This window comes from Theropithecus gelada, chromosome 3 (genome assembly GCF_003255815.1).
Source record: "Theropithecus gelada isolate Dixy chromosome 3, Tgel_1.0, whole genome shotgun sequence".
Lineage (NCBI taxonomy): Eukaryota > Metazoa > Chordata > Mammalia > Primates > Cercopithecidae > Theropithecus > Theropithecus gelada.
The window spans coordinates 173,385,351-173,405,081 of NC_037670.1; the positions used below are offsets into that span (position 1 = coordinate 173,385,351).

At 51.4% G+C, this 19,731-nt stretch overlaps 1 protein-coding gene across 2 annotated transcripts in view; it reads right to left on the reverse strand.

Moving 5' to 3' along the window:
• Positions 1 to 606: 606 nt before the first annotated feature.
• Positions 607 to 19,731, reverse strand: part of PDIA4 (protein disulfide isomerase family A member 4) — a 28,440-nt gene continuing 9,315 nt past the window's right edge. Inside the window, exons 3-10 of one of the 2 annotated variants that reach the window (XM_025378762.1) lie at positions 17,433 to 17,638; positions 13,111 to 13,249; positions 10,358 to 10,563; positions 10,049 to 10,207; positions 5,755 to 5,906; positions 3,487 to 3,643; positions 2,742 to 2,975; positions 607 to 1,761 (exon numbers count right to left, since the gene is read on the reverse strand). In XM_025378762.1, the coding sequence (XP_025234547.1) occupies positions 1,346 to 1,761; positions 2,742 to 2,975; positions 3,487 to 3,643; positions 5,755 to 5,906; positions 10,049 to 10,207; positions 10,358 to 10,563; positions 13,111 to 13,249; positions 17,433 to 17,638 (1,669 nt within the window). In that variant the 3' untranslated portion in view covers positions 607 to 1,345. Of the gene's footprint in view, positions 1,762 to 2,741; positions 2,976 to 3,486; positions 3,647 to 5,754; positions 5,907 to 10,048; positions 10,208 to 10,357; positions 10,564 to 13,110; positions 13,250 to 17,432; positions 17,639 to 19,731 lie in introns of both variants that reach the window. The other variant, XM_025378760.1, reaches the window with a different exon arrangement.

The window sequence follows — 19,731 nt, forward strand, 5'->3', positions numbered from 1 at the left end:
TGGGGGGGTCTGTGTGCAGAGACTCCTCACCACACAGAGAACTCTGAGGACTTGCAGAGCATGGCGCATCCACAACTCCCAGCCTGCCCTGGCCAGGCTTAACTTTACAGCAGATAATTGAGTAAGTTCACCAAGGCTGCCCCTTCCTGGGAGACCCAACGCTTCCTGCCCCTGCCAACCTCAGCAACACACACTCGTCATTGCTGCAAAAGCTGCCATCAGCACAAGGATTTTCACCCTTGCCACTTTTCAGCTAAAATTAGGAGCAGCTGAGTGACAGGGGAGGCGTGGGGTGAGGACGGTGATGGCTCATCTTGAACAAGCCCCCGCGATGAAATGAAGCTCAGGTCTCACTCAAATGCCCTGGAACCCTTATGGCACAGAACCACCTCTACACAAGGGTCAGTCCAGAGGAGCACCCACCCCAGCAGAAGTGCTCAGGGGAGACCTCTGAAGCCCCTCAGCCTAGGTCAGGACGATCCAGACCCACCTGTGTCCGGCAGGATGGGGGGGCTACCTGCCAGGCCTCTGCACAGCTTTAGCTACACCCCGCTCGTGCCCCACCCTGAGGCTCCCAGCACAGACCAGATGACCAGATGTTTTCTTACGTGGTTCTTAATGTTCATTTTTAATGTTTTATTCCAATACGACAGACTACTCTATCCTTTCCACCACCCCACAGTATCTGCGTTTGGGTCTGGGGTCCTTTCTGCTCCGGCACTGGGGCTCTCAAGAGGTGAGGCTGCCACATGGGGGGCCTCTCCCTGGAGCTGAGCCCACCCTGGGGGACCCTGGACTATGCCCCTTTGCCCCCCGCCCTTGGTTTGCAGGGAGGCCGCCTGGCGATGCCCAGCCTGAAACGGCACCCCTGGCAGGGTCGCTCAGTGGCAGCTCTCACTTTGTGCCGAAACAGGAAGCAATCAGAAACACATACCAGAAGTCCAATCTCCTACACGGACCATTTCTCAGACAACGAAAAAGCAAAGAGCAAAATCAACATGATTTGACAAAGGCATTTTAAACCTTAAATTAAAAAAGAAAACATTTTCACACAGAATTATCTGCTTTGAGAAATAAAGAATTAGAAGGTGTAAAAAAAAATTTCAAACCCCAAATAATGATAAAAATAGATGTATCCTCTATAAAAATCTGGACTAAACTATTCAGTCATTCATGGTTATTCAGTATTCAGAGCATGAGGTGAAATACCAAAGTATAAAACATTAAAAAAAAAAAAAAAAGGAATCCGACATACTGCTGTTTGTTGCCAGCCTCGGCGTGGGCGCTCTGACCACGGGCCACGCAGGGCCTCTGCTTCCTCCCACCCTCCACAGACCTCAGGCCTTCAAAGCTCTTCCTTGGTCCTGCTCAGTTTTGTGGCATGTTCTTCTATAAACTTGCTCAAATGCTCCAGATCTCTGTCTCCACCCTCAAATTTAACTGGGTTCTTTTTGTCCCCACTGGGGGCAAAGTAGATGGTGGGGAAGCCCTCCACCTTATAGCGGTCGCTGGGGACGTCGTTGGCAGTGGCGTCCATCTTGGCAATGACCAGGCCCTTCTGGCCTTTGTACTTCTTGGCCAGGCTGCTGTACACGGGCTCCAGCTGCTTGCAATGCCCGCACCATGGTGCGTAGAACTCGATGAGGACGTCCTTCTTGGGGTCCATCACAATGGAGTCGAAAGTCTTTCCCACAACAACCTTGACGGGTCCCTTGTTGTTCTTGGGCACTGGCTGGGATTTGATGACTGGCTTCAGTTTTCCTGACAAGGAAAGCAAGGCGGGGAGGGGGCATCAGTGCTGAAAAGGCCAAAGATTCTGGGGGCTCTCTCTGGACCATGAAGTGAGGCTGGTGTGGCCACCAGAGAGGCCAGTCACATAGCAAGAGCCTCGTCTCCAAATGCCCCATCCCCCAATGGGCAGTTTATTTCTCTGGCGAGCCACTACGTTCTACTCTCTACTCCTCTACTCTCTCTGTCCCTGCAAAGGCCAGAGAGGCTGCAGGTGGCTCCAGCCCAGGCCTAATGGGCCATTGGGTCCTGTCGGGAGACCATCACAAGAGTCGCTGCCCAGGCAGAGGGTTCCTGTGAGCACTGCCGCTGAGAGCCCAGGAGCCATGGTGGAGAAGTGCCAGGACAACCCACAGACATCGGACCAGCACGGTCTGCCCACAACGTGGCTGGCGCTGGGGACCTGGGGCCATGTGCTTAGCCAAGATCAATAGGCTCTATTTAAAGCCGCACAGCAAGGTGGCTCAGGGTGAAGAGGCTCCGAGTCAGGCTCTGAAGCCACAAGGGGTGTTCAGCGCACCCAGACTTTGCCTTGTGTGGGCTCCATGTTCAGATGCCCCCTCTGCACACCCCAGCCTTAGTCTGGAATTTTAGCACATTGGCGCCGAAAATGTGGTAAGGCTGCTGAGTGATGCTAGATAACCCCTGAGATGGACCCCAAATCTTGCTTTTGCTTTCAAAGTAAACACTGGGAGAACTGCTGAGAAGAAAATAATCATACTTGCAAATGTTCCTTCTTCTAAGCTGTTCTGGTGCCTTGGAGTTTGGGGTCATAGTCGACCTTTCTCTGGACGAGAAGTCAGAGGGTCCCTTGGGGGTGAGAGGGGGCTGCTGGCTGACTTAGGGGGGTGTCATGCCTGTGGCCAGAGCACCAGACGCCCCACGACCTGTCTGCATTCTGTATGAGGAGCATAGCAGCTGATGGGAGACCCCAGCCCCAGCCACAGGCTCACCTTTTTTGAAAGCAGTGACAAACTCGCGGAGGGTGTCGGAGTCAAACTCCTCCGGCTCCATGGCGAACTTCTTCCCGCTCTCGTCCAGGATGGCGGCATTGACATCCTCCCCGCTCTCGCTGAGCCCCAGGTCCTTCACCTCCCCAGCATAGTCCTCCTCGTCCGCAATGGCAAAGGTGTACTCAGGGAAGTCCTTGGCCACCTCTAGGACTTTGCTCCGCCAAAACTGAGTTGCTGAAAGGGACCAAGGGCCGTAAGCCAGGCGGCCAACACAGATCAAGTCCCAGCTCAGACTCTGAGGTCAGGCTTCAGGTCCCGTCACTAATATTCTGACATTGCTCAAGCTCTGGATTTACCTCAATTGGAGGGAAACACATTTCTGGAAGAGCCCCACTTGTAACAGGGGGGCCACGGCTGTAAGCCCAACAGGCCCGTAAGACCTGTGCCCAGGTGGCACGGCCACGCCTGCCTGAGGTCAGGGGCTGGTCTAGTCCCAGCTCTGCGCCTCTGAACTCCTCCAAGTCTCAGCTACTTCAACTCTAAGAGGGTTCTTGATTTGAATCTAAGCTCCCATCTGGCTTAAAAGGGAAGCCATCAATTAAAAAATACTCCTGAGCCACCAACGTGCAAGGGCCCCAGGCTGGGATTTCTGAGTGAGCCATGTACATACAGCCACACCTCCCTCAATACTCCATCTTGCCTGAAAGAATGAGTCCTCCCCATCCCCCAGCCCCGCAGTCCTCACCAGCTCTGTAATCAAAGCTGAAGTCCACACTGTAATAGACAACCACCAGGGGGCGCCTGGTGTAGCGCTTAGCCTCGTTTGACGCCTTGCGGTGGCCAACCAGGGGCAGGGCGTACTTCAGCACGAAGTCCTTGATGGCCGAGTCCTGGGTGGAGCCCTGATTCAAAGAGGGAACAGGTGGTGAGAGGGCCCACCATCTCTCCGCCATTGTTCTTGAGTACAATGTTTGAGTGACTTTGGGGGAATGGAAACTTTGAAGGGATGAGTCTCAGGAGGCAAAACACCAGGAGGCTTGACCCCACTCAAGCGCAGCCCAGTCACTCCCTACTGTTTGGGGGTCCCTTCCCTCCACTGAACGGTAGGTGGCTTCTTAGGAAAAGGCAAACACACACCTTAGCCCTTTCCTTGGGGGTGTGGGCTCACTAACCCCAAAAAGAGACCACTCAAGGCAGGCCTGGCTCTTGGTGGACAGGAAGGGTTATCACAGACTGGGCTGTGTGGAACCTTCCACCTTCAGCTTGTGCAATCTTCACGCAGGGTGTCCTGAGGGCTCACACTTCACAAGGACTTGAGTCCCTCACAGACATCGCCCTCCAGGGGTGGGCAAAGCAAGGTCAGCTACCTGCCAGAGGCTGTACAGCCAGCAAGTGGTGGGTGGACCTGTGAGCCCAAGGGCTCCCGTGGGGATGGGGCACTCAGGGAGGGGGCCTTGTGTGGCATTGAAGGGCAGGAGGGCCCTGCTGTGAGAAGGGAGCACAAGGCACCCAGGGAGGAGGCGGCAGAGACCGAGGCAGGGCACGAGGCACAAAGAGGGTCTGGCGTGACAACACTGGAGGGTGGGATATGCTGAAAAGGTGGGCAAGGAGGGCCTGGGAAGCCATGCTAAAGCACAGATAATCCGACTATCTCCCAAGTGGCAGGAGGCTGTGGAGTCTTGTAACCATGACACTGCGCTGCATGCACTTCACTCAGCAGGGAAACGCCAGAGGAACTGGGAGCAGCAGCAACGTGCCCGACAGACAAGACCGCACAGATCTTGAAGTGTCTATTGAAAGTCACAGACCCCTTTCCTGGAACATGCACTCACACACAGAGCTGTGTCTGATTCTCAGGATCCATGGCTCCACAAGCTCATCAGGACCCCTCTTTGGGCCCCAGATCTTATCTCTGGATGGAAGGAAGTGAAGCTGGGGGGAGGGATCACAGATGCCACGGTGAGTCCAGGGAAGAGGAGCTGTCCTGAGCTTCAAGTTGGCAGAGAAACAGATGGGATGGACACACAGACCTTGAGAAGGAGCGACAGGACTAAAGACTGAGGAAGGAGACAGAGGACGTGGGGACCAGAAAGATTCAGGGTGGTTCTCTCCAAGGTACTGCCATGTTCTGGTGCAGGCCCCTGGGATTCCTGTCCTGTCATGCCCCCTTCTCCAGGTCCCTTGAGAGCCCACAGCCCAAACAGCCAGAGTCCTGACACTATAGGCCAGTAGGACCTGGAAAGGCCCCTGTACCACAATCTCAGCTCTGCTTCCCACCAAGAGCTATGAGGTCCAAGGTGGGGGACAGAGCTCACTTCTCTGCATCCGAATCTCTCTTAAACAAAAGCTTCAAACTCAACATCTAGGATCCTTCCAAATCTGAGATCTACTCACTGAAGTGCAGGGCCCCTTCTAAAGCACTCAGAAGGCTGAACTGGCCCCAGGTTCCCCTTGGGCTGGGAACTCCCACTGCCCCTCTAGGGTTAAGAGTGTCACACTCTAGGAGGATGAAGTGCAGGGGTGCAGTAATCGGAAAAAAAAGGCAAAATCCACCCACCAAGCTCAACAGCTCCCTCTGGTGAACAGAAAGGGCTGCTGTCCCTTTGTAGCCCCCAGCCCGAGCAGCCCCAAAAGACACGACTTGGCCTCAACGGAGCACCACCTGCTGGCCCAGGCCAAACCCTCAGTGGAACAGGCGCTGGAGGGAGACTGGTGATTGACTGCCAGGAGGGACGAAGGGTGGCAGCAACTGTTCTGGCAAAACCAAGTGCAGTTCTGCCAGGCCCCAGGACCTGCCAGGTGTGCGGGAGCCCCAGCCCTGTCCCTCCGGCAAACGCAGACCACAGGCCGCCTGCAGAAAACCTGTGGGGTGGGGAGCAGGGGCTGGAAAAGGAGTTCCAGACACTGCAGACGAGAACGAAACCTCCACATTTGAAACCTCAGAGGTGGCTCCAAGCAGAGTTCTCACACCTGCTGGGTGCCCGGGGCTGGCATGGTAGAGGGGTCTGCTTACCTGGACGTCCATCACGTGGCTCCGGGGCTCATACTTGGACTGGAATTTCTCAGGCTGCATTACAACCAACTGCCCCTGGGAGACTTTCAAGAACTTTGCAATTTCTGTGCTGAAAGCGTGGTGAAATTTGTAATCTTCTCTCAGGTTGTTAGCTGAAACGTTAACAGAGTAAGATGTAATTCTGAAAATTGCCTAAATGTCTGAGTTTTAATTCGTTACCCACCTCAGCCAAAGCAAATGTTCTGAAAATAACCACTGTAGGCTGGGCGTGGTGGCTCACGCCTGTAATCCCAGCACACTTTGGGAGGTCCAGGCAGGTGGACCACTTGAGGTTAGCAGTTCAAGACCAGCCTGGCCAACATGGTGAAACCCTGTCTCTACTAAAAATACAAACATTAGCCAGGTGTGGTGATGCAAGCCTGTAGTCCCAACTACTAGGGAGGCTGAGGCACAAGAATTGCTTGAACTGGGGAGGTGAGGCAGAGGTTGTAGTGAGCCGAGATCACGCCACTGTACTTTTAGCCTGGGCGACAGAGTGAGACTGTCTCAAAAAAAAAAAAAAAAAAAAAAGAAAGAAAGAAAAAAGAAAAGAAAAAAAAAAATCACCACCAAAAATTGTGTGGATTCCTATAACTTGAACACTTGAAAGGTTTGGTTTTATTTTGTTTTTTTTTTTTTTTTTTGAGACGGAGTCTCGCTCTGTAGCCCAGGCTGGAGTGCAGTGGCCGGATCTCAGCTCACTGCAAGCTCCGCCTCCCGGGTTTACGCCATTCTCCTGCCTCAGCCTTCCCGAGTAGCTGGGACTACAAGCGCCCGCCACCGCACCCGGCTAGTTTTTTGTATTTTTTAGTAGAGACGGGGTTTCACCGTGTTCGCCAGGATGGTCTCGATCTCCTGACCTCGTGATCCGCCCGTCTCGGCCTCCCAAAGTGCTGGGATTACAGGCTTGAGCCACCGCGCCCGGCCGAAAGGTTTGTTTTTAAAAACTCGGTACAGGTATAATGTCTAAACCCTGGCTGGGCACGATGGCTCACGCCTGTAATCTCAGCACTTTGTGAGGTTGAGGCAGGAGGACTGCTTAAGCCCAGAAGTTAGTTCATTTATTATTTATCTGAGACGGGGTCTTGCTCTGTCGCCCAGGCTGGAGTGAAGTGGCGTGATTTCAGTTCACCGCAATCTCCATCTCCCAGGTTCAAGCCAATTTTCCTTCCTGCCTCAGACTCCAGAGTAGCTGGGACTACAGTCATATGCCACCATGGCTGGCTGTTACATAATTTTAGTATAGACAGGGTTTCGCCATGTTGGCCAGGCTGGTCTCGAACTCCTGACCTCAACTGATCCACCTGTCTTGGCCTCCCAAACTGCTGGGATTACAGGCATGAGCCACCGTGCTCGGCCAAGCCTAAGAGTTTAAGACCAGTCTGGGCAACATGGTGAGACCCCATCTCTATAAAGATAAAATAACAACAACAGGCCGGGCACAGTGGCTCAAGCCTGTAATCCCAGCACTTTGGGAGGCCGAGACGGGCGGATCACGAGGTCAGGAGATCGAGACCATCCTGGCTAACATGGTGAAAGCCTGTCTCTACTAAAAAATACAAAAAACTAGCCGGGCGAGGTGGCGGGCGCCTGTAGTCCCAGCTACTCGGGAGGCTGAGGCAGGAGAATGGCGTGAACCCAGGAGGCGGAGCTTGCTGTGAGCTGAGATCCGGCCACTGCACTCCAGCCTAGGCGACAGAGCGAGACTCCGTCTCAAAAAAATAAAAAATAAAAACAACAACAACAACAACAACAACAAAAGCCGGTAAAGTTCACTGAAAAACAGCTAATTTGCCAGGAGCTGCTGTTGACTGATGTCTGTAAGCAGCACAGATTCTTTGGCAGGCGGAATGTTCTAGAGCCCACATGAGCAGCACACAGTCCTATATCCCTATGTTGAGTTTTCACATCCAGCACCCTTCATGGAGGTTTAAATCTCCCTTCCTCGAGTTGGTGGGCTGCCTGTTTGTGGGCTGGAGCTCCGAATGAAGTTCTTTGGCTAAAGATACTTTTACTTAAATCTGTGAAAATGCATGATGAAACCCCACGGTCTGAGGGTACCCTTCCACAGAGCTGGGCAAACTTTCTGAGGACTAGAGTGAGTAGTTTCAGCTCTAAGGACCACATGGTCTGTCCCAACTGCTTAACTCTGCTGCTGCAGTGTGAAAGCAGCCGGACAGGGTGTGAACACAGCAGTGTTCCAATGAGATGTCACCTGCAAAGACAGGCCATGGCCAGAATGGGTGTGTGGGCCACAGTGTCAACCCCTACCCTAGATCCTACAGGTAAACGCACCTTCAGTCCCTCCCCATTCTCCTCCCCAAGGCATCCAAACTCATCCTGGGCTGATTTTGAGATTTAAACATTGGGTGTCACCCCACCCTTGAAGGGCTCTTGCTCTAGAGGTTTGTGACTCCCAACTGGGTTATAGGACACACGTGGCTGAGATGGTAAACCATGTTTTTGGGAGGGCAGGGGATGGGAGCAGCCTGGATAAGCTTGTGGCTTTCAGAGTCACATGGACTTAGATAATAGTTTTGTGACCTACTAACTATGTAGCTTTAGGCTTATTAGTTATTAGCCTTCCCAGCCGCAGGTCCTTCTCTGTAAAACAGGGGCATTAAAATCCACTAAGTAAGGCCACATGGGCTGGGTGCTGTGGTTCATGTCTGTAATTCCAACACTGTGGGAGGCCAAGGCAGGAGGGATCACTTGAGCCCAGGAGTTCCAGACCAGCTGGGCAACATGGCAAAACCTCGTCTCTACAAAAAAAAATTAGCTGGATGTGGTGGCGCTCACCGGTAGTCCCAGCTACTTGGGAGGCTGAGGTGGGAAAATCACCTGAGCCTAGGGAGGTCAAGGCTGCAGTGAGCTGAGATCACACCACTGCAGTCCAGCCTGGGCAATTGGAGACAAACCCTGGTCTCAGAATGAATAAATAAATATCTAGATGGTGTCTGTTCTAAGCCTCTAGGTATCCCAGGGATTTGTTGTCAGTTGGCTTCAGGCAGACACAGACCTGCATCAAGAACTTCACTTCCTGCCCACCCCAGGACCACAGACCCTTTCATCCCACAGCCGCCCCTCACTGCTCCAGCCCTGCCAACCTGTCTGTAGAACATCTGATGTCCCTGGGGCTACTCTCTCTCTCATAAGCGGGCAGACACAGCAGGCCCAGTGACTCTTGCCCCATCTGCAGCCCTAACCCTGCCCAAGCCAAATCACAGATGCTGACGCCTAGGAATGTGGTGCCAGGCCCGCCTGGGACCCACTGCACCGGAACCTGCATTTTAACAAATTCCCTGGGGATGTGAGTGCACATCAATGCATACAACTTACAGTCAAGACTTGGGGCTAGGGACTCCCCTGCTGCTCATAACCCTGGGTGGGTTGGGGTTTCCTTCTGGAAGTTTCTTCCTGACTAGTTAGGCGTGAATAACAAGGCCACCTAATTAACAGACGAAGGGAACTGAGCTCTACTGGTTTTATACATTAATCTGCATTTGACGTATGCACAATTGTTATTGTGCAGCACAGAATTAGCACTGAGTAGCAAGCTGTGCGTTTGAAAGATTATAATTGGTTAGCACTTAGCCAAGCTGGTTTTGGTGGAGGGGGAGAGGGTGGCACTCAGAAGACACTGATGAGGATGGTAAGGACCCTGAGTATACCTGTCCCCAGGCATCAGGAGCCAGACCAAGGCAGATGATGGATTTGAGGATGGTTCTACCCCCGCAGAACACTATTGCTGACAGCTGTTCATAGGCATTTCACTCCTCAGGCTAGCAAGACAAGCATTTATTATGCACTTAGCATTATCAGGCACGTTGCTAAGCACTTCATCTACATTACCTCAATTTAATAACCTCTCAGAAAAGACCACCACCTTGGGCAAGAGACCACCAGGCTAAGCCTGTGGTCACAGTGATAATAACTGGAAGAGCCAGGCCTTGAAAGCTGGTTTGATTCCGAGTCTGGCACTTTATGGCCCAAAGACCTTCCCTCCAGCAGAAGGGCTCGGGCTCTGGAAGGCAGACATGGAGCTGGGACCGGTCTGACTGTGCCCCTCCCCTGCACCGAGGCCAGGAGGGCCACAGGGCACCCATCTCCAACCCCAAAATGGAAAGCTTATTCCCAGAGATGGCTCATCAAACCACCCCCTAACGGATGTCCCAGGAGCTTTCTGAAAAATCAGGCCAACCGCAGACCACCCAGGGCACACACATTTTGTTCAGCCCAAAGGGCCACAACTCACCAGCATCCTGGTACTGCTGGTAGGCTGGGTCACTCTCTCCCTTAAAGACCCCGATGATGATGACATCGTCTCCATCCTTCAGGAACTCCTGGACCTGCTTCAGGGTCAGAATCTCCTTGGAGGGAGGCCCGGACTGCTCGATCATGTAGTCAACGATTCCTGGGAGCAGGGCACACACCTGAGCAGGGGCCCTCAGAACTGCCCACCTCCTATGGCCCGTGCCTGCCAGCTCCCAGCACCTTCAAGGGCAGCCTCCTGTTAGGGAGTTTCCCTTCCCCACTGTGGTGGGAGAGAAGGGAGTGGCCATACCGTATTTTTCTCGTGGGCCGTTGTAGTCAAAAGGCCTTCCTTTGCGGAAAATTTTCAGGGTGGGATAGCCAGAGACATCAAACCTCTTGACCAGGTCTGTTTCGGCGGTGGCATCGACCTTTGCCAGCGGAATTGGAGGAGAACGCTTGTTGAGCTCCTTGGCGGCCTTCTCATACTCAGGGGCAAGTTTCTTGCAGTGTCCACACCTGCCAAGAGGAAACTGGTTTGTCAGGGGCTCATTCTAGTGTGGACTCGCTTTCTAGCTAAATGAGCTGCAGAAACCCCTCCTGTGCTCCCTAGTAACGCGGCCACACCCAGTAAGCCTCCAAATGCCTCCTAGACCCTCGGGCCCCTCAGGCGCTATGGACAGACAGACACAAACTTCATCCCATGGTATTCACACACTGGGGGTGGGGCATGCGTACACACACGCACAGGACACACTCAGACAGGATGTTAGTAACTGCGGCACAGGGGAAAACATGGGAAAGGCCAAGAGAAACACTGTCCTGAGGAAGAGGACTTTCTTGGCTGGGGAGTTGGGGGCCAGCAAAGATGTAAGTCACAGATGGCTTCAGAGAAGGAGTAGCAGTGGAGCTGGGATCCAAGGGACAGCGAGGAATTAGCCAGGAGTCCACGGGAGGTGGGGCGAAGAGAGGGTCGGCAGGTCCAGGTAACAGGAACAGAGGCATGGAGAACAAAGAGCGTCACAAACTCTCACTGACACCGACCACCCAGGGAGGAGATGAGCGAGAGTCCCCTGGAGTCAGTATTGCGTCACCTAGCCCATTGCCCACAAGAACTGGCCAGGCACAGAGGCTCACTCCTGTAATTCCAGCACTTTGGGAGGCCGAGGCGGGCGGATCACCTGAAGTCAGGAGTTCGAGACCAGCCTGGCCAACATGGCAAAACCCCATCGCTACTAAAAATATAGAAATTAGCCGGGCGTGGTGGTGGACACCTGTAATCCCAGCTACTCAGGAGGCTGAGACAGGAGTATCACTTGAACCCAGGAGGCGGAGGTTGCAGTGAGCCAAGATCGCACTACTGCACTCTAGCCTGAGCAACAGGGCAAGACTCCGTCTCAAAAAAGAACCAATATCCCACACCTGGCTGGGGCCTGGCACTCAGGAGGCTCTCAGTCCTGAGTTAAGATAAAACACTATCCTATCAAAGTCCTTAGGACACCCAAATGAATTAAAGGGTGCATTCTGCAACTTCAAAACCATTTGTTGGCCGGCACAGTGGCTCACTCCTGTAATCCCAGTGCTTCCGGAAGATGAGGCGCGAGGGCTGCTTGAGGCCAGGAGTTCAAGACCAGCTGGGGCAACATAGCGAGACCTCATCTCTAAAAATATTTTGTATATTAGCCAGGCGTGGTGGCACGCACCTGTGGTCCCAGCTACTAGGGAGGCTAAGGCAGGACAACTGAGTCCAGGAGTTCAAGGCTGTAGTGAACTATGATGGCGCCACTGTACTCCAGCTCAGGTGACAAAGCAAGGCCTTATCCCAAAAGAAACCTCAGAAAACTAAACAAAAAAACAAACAACCTCCCGCCACAAACACAAAAACACATCAAAAGACCAAAAAACTGTTTGTGAATAAGTGGATAATTATCTTCTGAGGCATCATCAACCAGATCAGGGAAATCGCACTACACTCACTAAGTGTGAGCTGTGCAGCAGTCGGCTCAACCTGGCTCCTGAGCGAGCCACAAAGCAACCCGCAAGTTAGACGGGTAGCTGCCACTCTCCCTCTTACACCTCCCACCCATCAGGTCGGTCAGGGCCTCATGTGTAGCAAAACAAGGGTCTGTCTCTCCAGCATCGCAGGGGGGTTAGGAGGGTGCCCCACGTGTCCCAGACGCTTCCCTCCTTCTCTCGCAGATCGTTTCCTTCTCTATCCACCCACCTAACTTCACTTTTCATCTGCACATCCAACAACTCCCAGGTTTCTGCTACAGAATCCGTGGCCTCGGGTTTGGGCTTATCCAGGCATTGCCCGGAACAAGGGTGTCCTGGTCCCAAACCTGAGCCCACTGTGCAGAAGGTGTGACCTGCCCCCCTGCCTGTGCATCAGCCATGGCCTCCACCTGCTGGTTCTAGGCCCAAAAGCTTCCTCTGCTTACTGACTCTCCAGGACTCACTACAGAACACACCCATCTGAGGCAGTTCTTGCTGGCCTGATGGTCAGACATACCAGCACTGCTCAAGAATCAGAATCACAGCTGACCCACCACAAAATCATCAAGACAGATGGTACCCTGGGCTGTCTCCTGGGAAGGCAAATGGTCTCTCCTGGAGCTAGGCTCCCCTCTGCCTTGAGAGCCGTCTTTCTTCTGCTCTGCTCTGTATTGACTGCTCTCGGCTTATCCATGCACCTGGTTGTGCGTCCCTCCTCTCCCCTCCCCGCGGAGCAGCCACCTCAGTTCCCCAAGCTGGGCAGCTCAGACCAGCCACTGTACTTGCTCCCACTCCAACCACCTTTCTTTCTGCTATCTTCTTTCCTTTGGGCTCCTTCTCCCACCCAAGAATGGACTACTTGGCAGCTCCTTCCACATCCACTCCCAACGGCTCCTTTATATCCATGCTTCTTCCAGAACACCTGGACCTCAACCCTGGCCTACAACTCGTGCCCACCTTGCTCCTCTGCTGTTCCTGCCTCATGGGCAGGGGCCTGCCGTCTGCGCCTGCCACCCCGCACCTAGTGCACAGCACGGTACCGAATATGGGAAGGGCCTGACACCACCTTACCATGGAGCATAAAACTCCACCAGAATGATATCTGCATCATTCACAACTTCATCAAAGTTCTCTTTGGTCAACACAAGCGTGACTTCTGGTGGAGGCGTCCAGTCAGGCTGGGAAACTTCTCTGACCTTGGCAACAATTTCTGAAAGAAAGCAAGTAAGACTGAGCACACAAGGCCCAAACTGGCAGGCACTTCACCTCCCTCCAGAAGATGGGGAAGAAAGCAAGCGTCGGGGCCCACAAGAACGGGAGGTGTCTGATTTCCTGAAACCTGGCTGCATCTCTGCAGTTTTGGGGATACAGCCAAGAGTCAGAAGGTTCGCTGTTTCCCAACAATTGTCCATTGCATTTCCACAGCCTGCAGACTTCTCCAGATGAGGCCTAAGACTTACTGATGATTGAGACTTCCTTTACCATCATGCTATGGTACTAACTTCATGCAAACTTTTGATTACATATGCCTATGGATATCATTTTGGGGCATCTCATTCACATCTAATGTTACTATATTACATACATCATAAGATGTATGCAAAAAAAAAAAAAAAGGAAAAATTTACAAGAGGAGCTCCCATTGCTCAAGATGCAGTGGCATTACCTGAGAAAGCTTTTAATAAATGCCCATCTGTAAGCTTCATTCCCCAGAAATGGATTCCAGGGCTGGAGTGGAACAATAAATTCGTACCAAAATGTGCCAAGCAGTTCTTAGGACGAGTGGTTGCAATCTGTCACTCTTTTTCCCTACTGTAGAATCTACCAAGGAGCCAAATTTAGAACCACTCCTGCAAAGCTGCAGTCTTCAAACTGAAACGTGCACAAGCACCTCCTCTGTGCATTCACAGCATGAAGCGTCTGTCCCCTGCCCCTCAGCCCACACCCAGGGGTCCTGAGGCACTTAACACGTAGGAGGCCTGTTTATGAAAACATAGCATACGCTGCTCTAAAGTTTCCAAACGGCCATGTCTCTCTCGCAGTCAAATGTTGGCCACAGACCCCCAAACACGTATGCCTGTTTATTTTGCAACAATAGAAGTACTCGACTTTCAGGCCAGGAGTGGTGGCTTGCCTGTAATCCCAGAACTTTGGGAGGCCGAGGTGGGTGGATCATGGGTGGTCAGGAGTTCAAGACCAGCCTGGCCGACATGGTGAAACCCTGTCTCTACTAAAAATACAAAAATTAGCCTTGTGTGGTGGCACGTGCTTGTAACCCCAGCTACTCAGGAGGCTGAGGCAGGAGAACCCACTCGAACCCTGGAGGTGGAGGTTGCGGTGAGCCAAGATTGCACCACTCCACACTTCAGCCTGGGGGACAAAAGAAGACTCCATCTTAAAAAAAAAAAAAGTACTCAACTTTCAACTTGTTTTAGATTAAGTTCCTATGTACTGATATGGTTAAGACATATTTGTTAAATAAAAACATTGGCCGGGCGCGGTGGCTCAAGCCTGTAATCCCAGCACTTTGGGAGGCCGAGACGGGCGGATCACGAGGTCAGGAGATCGAGACCATCCTGGCGAACACGGTGAAACCCCGTCTCTACTAAAAATTACAAAAAACTAGCCGGGCGAGGTGGCGGGCGCCTGTGGTCCCAGCTACTTGGGAGGCTGAGGCAGGAGAATGGCGTAAGCCCGGGAGGCGGAGCTTGCAGTGAGCCGAGATCGCGCCACTGCACTCCAGCCTGGGCAACAGAGCGAGACTCCGTCTCAAAAAAAAAAAAAAAACAAACAAAAAAAAAACATGAAGATACAGGATAGTATTTGAGATATACTAATAACTGTAAAAATGAGAAAATCTCTCACACACACATACACACACTTGCTTTTTATGTATACAAAATATCTCCAAACAACACAGAAGAAACTTGTTACACTAGTACCTTCTTAGAGGGAAGCTGGATCACCCAGGTTCAGGGAAGGAAGACTATTCATTTATCTACTTCTCTGAATTACTAAGTTTATAAACGTATTACCTAGTCAACAGACAAACTGTGACACTAAATAGCAACAGAAGTGACTCTGTTTTCTTTGTATATCCCATAATGAGTACCATTGCTTAAAGGAGCAGAGGATAGCCTCTCACACCATCTCAGAGATATGATCTTAGAGGAGAGACTCTTACCCGATCTCAGAGATGTGATCTCCCATCACATCCAACTGACACCACACTCCACAGATGAGATGCCAAGGCCTGGCAAGGGGAAGGCGCTCGTCCAAAACACAGGCCTATCTTATGTTTATAAGGACTGGAAACCTATTCAACGCTCTTTCCTCTACTCCACACTGGGAATGGAAAATGCAGCATCTTTTTGTTTTTCTTTTCTTTTCTGCCAGTGATTAAGAGAGACTTGCCCTTGCTAAAGGATACCATGTCCATTTATTTAATAAAATTAAATAAATTGTATTAAAATAAAATTAAGAGGCCAGGCACAGTGATTCACGCCTATAATTCCAGCACTTTGGGAGGCCGTGGTAGGCGGATCACCTGAGGTTGGGAGTTCGAGACCAGCCTGACCAACATGGAGACACCCCATCTCTACCAAAATTACAAAATTAGCCAGGCATAGTGGCGTGTGCCTGTAATCCCAGCTACTCGGGAGGCTGAGGCAGGAGAATCACTTGAACCCGGGAGGCAGAGGTTACAGTGAGCTGAGATTGTGCCATTGTACTCCAGCCTGGGCCACACAAGCAAAACTCCGTCTCAAAAATAAATAAATGTTAATAAAATTAAATAAACTTTATTAAAATAAAATTAAACTTTACTAAAATAAAATTAAATAAAAATTAAACCATGTATTTGTTCATTCATTTAATAAAACGTATGTAGTGCCTAATGTGAGCCAGGCAGGGATCCATCAGGCCAGATTGCAGACATCCTCAGAGAACCCCTGGATGTCGCTCTCTGCACCTGTGGTTCTCAGCACATAGCTTCGAGCCAGCAGCAATGGCGAGCCCTGCACCCTTGTAAGAAATACAAATTATTCGCTGGGCCTGGTGGTTCACGCCTGTAATCCCAGCACTTTAGGAGGCCGAGGTGGGCAGATCACAAGGTCAGGAGATCGAGACCATTCTGGCTAACACAGTGAAACCCTGTCTCTACTAAAAAAAAAATACAAAAAGTTAGCCAGGCATGGTGGCGGGCGCCTGTAATCCCAGCTACTAGGGAGGCTGAGGCAGGAGAATGGCGAAAAGCCGGGAGGCGGAGCTTGCAGTGAGCTGGGATCGTGCCACTGCACTCCAGCCTGGGCGACAGAGCAAGACTCTGTCTCAAAAAATTATTAAAAAAAAAAACAAAAACAAAAACAGGAGGCCAAGGCAGGTGGATCACGAGGTTAGGAGATCAAGACCATCCTGGCTAACATGGTGAAACCCTGTCTCTACTAAATATACAAAAAATTAGCCAGGCATGGTGGCACACATCTGTAGTACCAGCTTCTCGGGAGCCTGAGGCAGGAGAATCACTTGAACCCAGGAGGCAGAGGTTGCAGTGAGCCATGATCATGCCACTGCACTCCAGCCTGGGCGACAGAGTGAGACTCTGTCTCCAAAAAAAAAAGAAAAAAGAAATGCAAATTATCTGGACTGACTTGTATCGTATCTAGACTGAAATGTACTGAATCAGAAACTCTGGGGCTAGGGCCCAGCAATCTGAACGAGCCCTCCAGTTGACTGACGCTTGCTGAGCATTAAGAACCACTGCTCTAGACCACCACCAAGACCCCTAACCTCTGATGTCATTTCCTAACACTCCTGTTTTTATTTATTTATTTACTTATTTTTGAGACAGAGTCTCACTCTGTCACCCAGGCTGAAGTGAAGTGGCACAATCTCAGCTTATCACAACCTCCGCTTCCTAGGTTCAAGCAATTCTCCTGCCTCAGCCTTCCAAGTAGCTGGGATTACACACATGAGCCACTACAAGCAGCTAATTGTTGTATTTTTAGTAGAGACAGGGTTTCACCATGTTGGTCAGGCTGGTCTTGAACTCCTGACCTGAAGTGATCCAGTCGCCTTGGCCTCCCAAAGTGCTGGGGTTACAGGTGTGAGCCACCGTGTCTGGCCCATTTCCTAACACTCCTGCCCATGTTTTGAGTTTCAGAGTCTGAAATGTAAAGAGGCCATGCCCCAGCCCACCCAGCCCGCGCGCCCCCCCCCACTCCCCCCTCCACCGCCCGCCCCAAGAACAAGTAAACATTCCAGAGGCCTAAGGCTCCTAAGTCAGTCCCTGGTACCCTCAGCTTTTCTTCCTCTATTATCCCAATTCCCATTCCCTGAACTTTCTGTTCCTGCAGGAAGGAGTTCTTCCTCCACCAGCTCAGGTACTAGCTCACCTTCTTGGGTTCTGGAGCCCTCGTAGTCTACAGCCTGCCCCTTCTTAAGGATCTTGATGGTGGGGTAGCCACTCACATCAAACCTGCTGGCCAGCATAGATGCTGAGGTTGCATCGATCTTGGCAACAGGAATGGGAGGATCATTATCCTTTAATATGTTGGCAATTTTTTCATATTCTGGAGCAAACTGCTTGCAATGTCCACACCTAACAATCAGATTAGGGAAGGCGAAAAACATTAACTGTACCTATGGAGATTTAAATGCAACAATACATACTGTACTTATGGAGATTTAAATCCAGTAATACATACTGCTATGGTCTCGATGTGGTTTGTCCACACCAAAATGTTGAAATCTGATCCCCAATGTGGCAGTGTTGGGAGGTGGGACCTAGTGGGAAGGGTTTACGTCTGAAGGGTGGAACCCTCATGAACAGGTAAATGCCCTTTCAGGAATGTAGTTTAAAAGAGCTTGGTAGGCCGGGCGCGGTGGCTCAAGCCTGTAATCCCAGCACTTTGGGAGGCCGAGACAGGCGGATCACGAGGTCAGGAGATCAAGACCATCCTGGCTAACACGGTGAAACCCCGTCTCTACTAAAAAATACAAAAAACTAGCCGGGTGAGGTGGCGGGCGCCTGTAGTCCCAGCTACTTGGGAGGCTGAGGCAGGAGAATGGCGTAAACCCGGGAGGCAGAGCTTGCAGTGAGCTGAGATCCGGCCACTGCACTCCAGCCCGGGCAACAGAGTGAGACTCTGTCTCAAAAACAAAAACAAAAACAAAAACAAAACCAAAACCAAAACCAAAAACAAAAACAAAAAAAAAAGAGCTTGGCGTGGCCAGGTGCAGTGGCTCCAGTCTGTAATCCCAGCACTTTGGGAGGCTGAGGTAGGTGGATCATCTGAGGTCAGGAGTTTGAGATCAGCCTGGCCAACATGGTGAAACCCCATCTCTATGACAAATACAAAAAATTAGCTGGGTGTGGTGGCAGGCGCCTGTAATTCCAGTTACTCAGGAGGCTGAGGCAGGACAATCGCTTGAACCAGGAGGTGGAGGTTGCTGTGAGCCAAAATTTGAGCCACTACATTCCAGCCTGGGCGACAAGAGCCAAACTCCAACTCAAAAAGAAAAGAGTAAGCTTGGCTTCCTCCTCACCATGTTATCTCTGTACATGCCCACACTCTTCTTCCACTTCCTGCCAGGAGTGAAGCAGCATGAGGCCCTCACCAAAAGTTGAGCAGATGCCAGCACCATGCTCTTGTACTTCCCAGTCCGCAGAACTGTGACTGAAATAAATCTCTTTCCCTTATAAATTACCCAGCCTCAGCTACTCTGTTATAGCAACACAAAACAGACCAACACACACACAAAAATGGGAACTTTTAGCCGGGCGCGGTGGCTCAAGCCTATAATCCCAGCACTTTGGGAGGCCAAGGTGGGTGGACCACGAGGTCAGGAGATCAAGACCATCCTGGCTAACACAGTGAAACCCTATCTCTACTAAAAATACAAAAAGTAGCCGGGCGTGGTGGCAGGCACCTGTAGTCCCAGCTACTCGGGAGGCTGAGGCAGGAGAATGGCGTGAACTCGGGAGGCGGAGCTTGCAGTGAGCTGAGATCGCGCCACTGTACTCCAGCCTGGGCGAGAGCAAGACACTACCTCAAAAAAAAAAAAGGGGGGAACTTTTGGAAATACCTGTGGTTAAGAGAAGAGACACAACAAAACATAAAGGCAAAGACCAAAGGGGCTTCAAAGTCAAACAGGTCTAGGTTTACATTCCAGCTCTGCCCTAGGGCAAATACTTTCAATATCTAAACCTCAGTCTGTGGCTGGGCACGGTGCCTCACGCCTGTAATCTCAACACTTTGGGGGTCTGAGGCAGGCAAATCACTTGAGCCCAGGAGTTTGAGACCAGCCTGGGCAATATGATGAAACTCCATCTTTACAAAAAGTACTTTGGGAGGCCAAGGCGGGCAGATCACTTGAGACCAGGAGTTCAAGACCAGCCTGGCCAACATGGTGAAACCTGTATTGAAAATACAAAAATTAGCTGGGTGTGGTGGCAGGTGCCTGAAATCCCAGTTACTCGGGAGGCTGAGGCATGAGAATTGCTTGAACCCAGAAGGTGGACGTTGCAGTGATCAGAGATCATGCCATTGCATTCCAGCCTGGGCAAAAGAGTGAAAAATCTGTCCCCCCCAAAATTTTAATTTCTCAGTTTTAACTTCGAATATGGTAAATATTGATAAACATGACCCCCTCCGAGGCTCTCACTTCTTAAGAATGTTAAGGGCTCTTTGA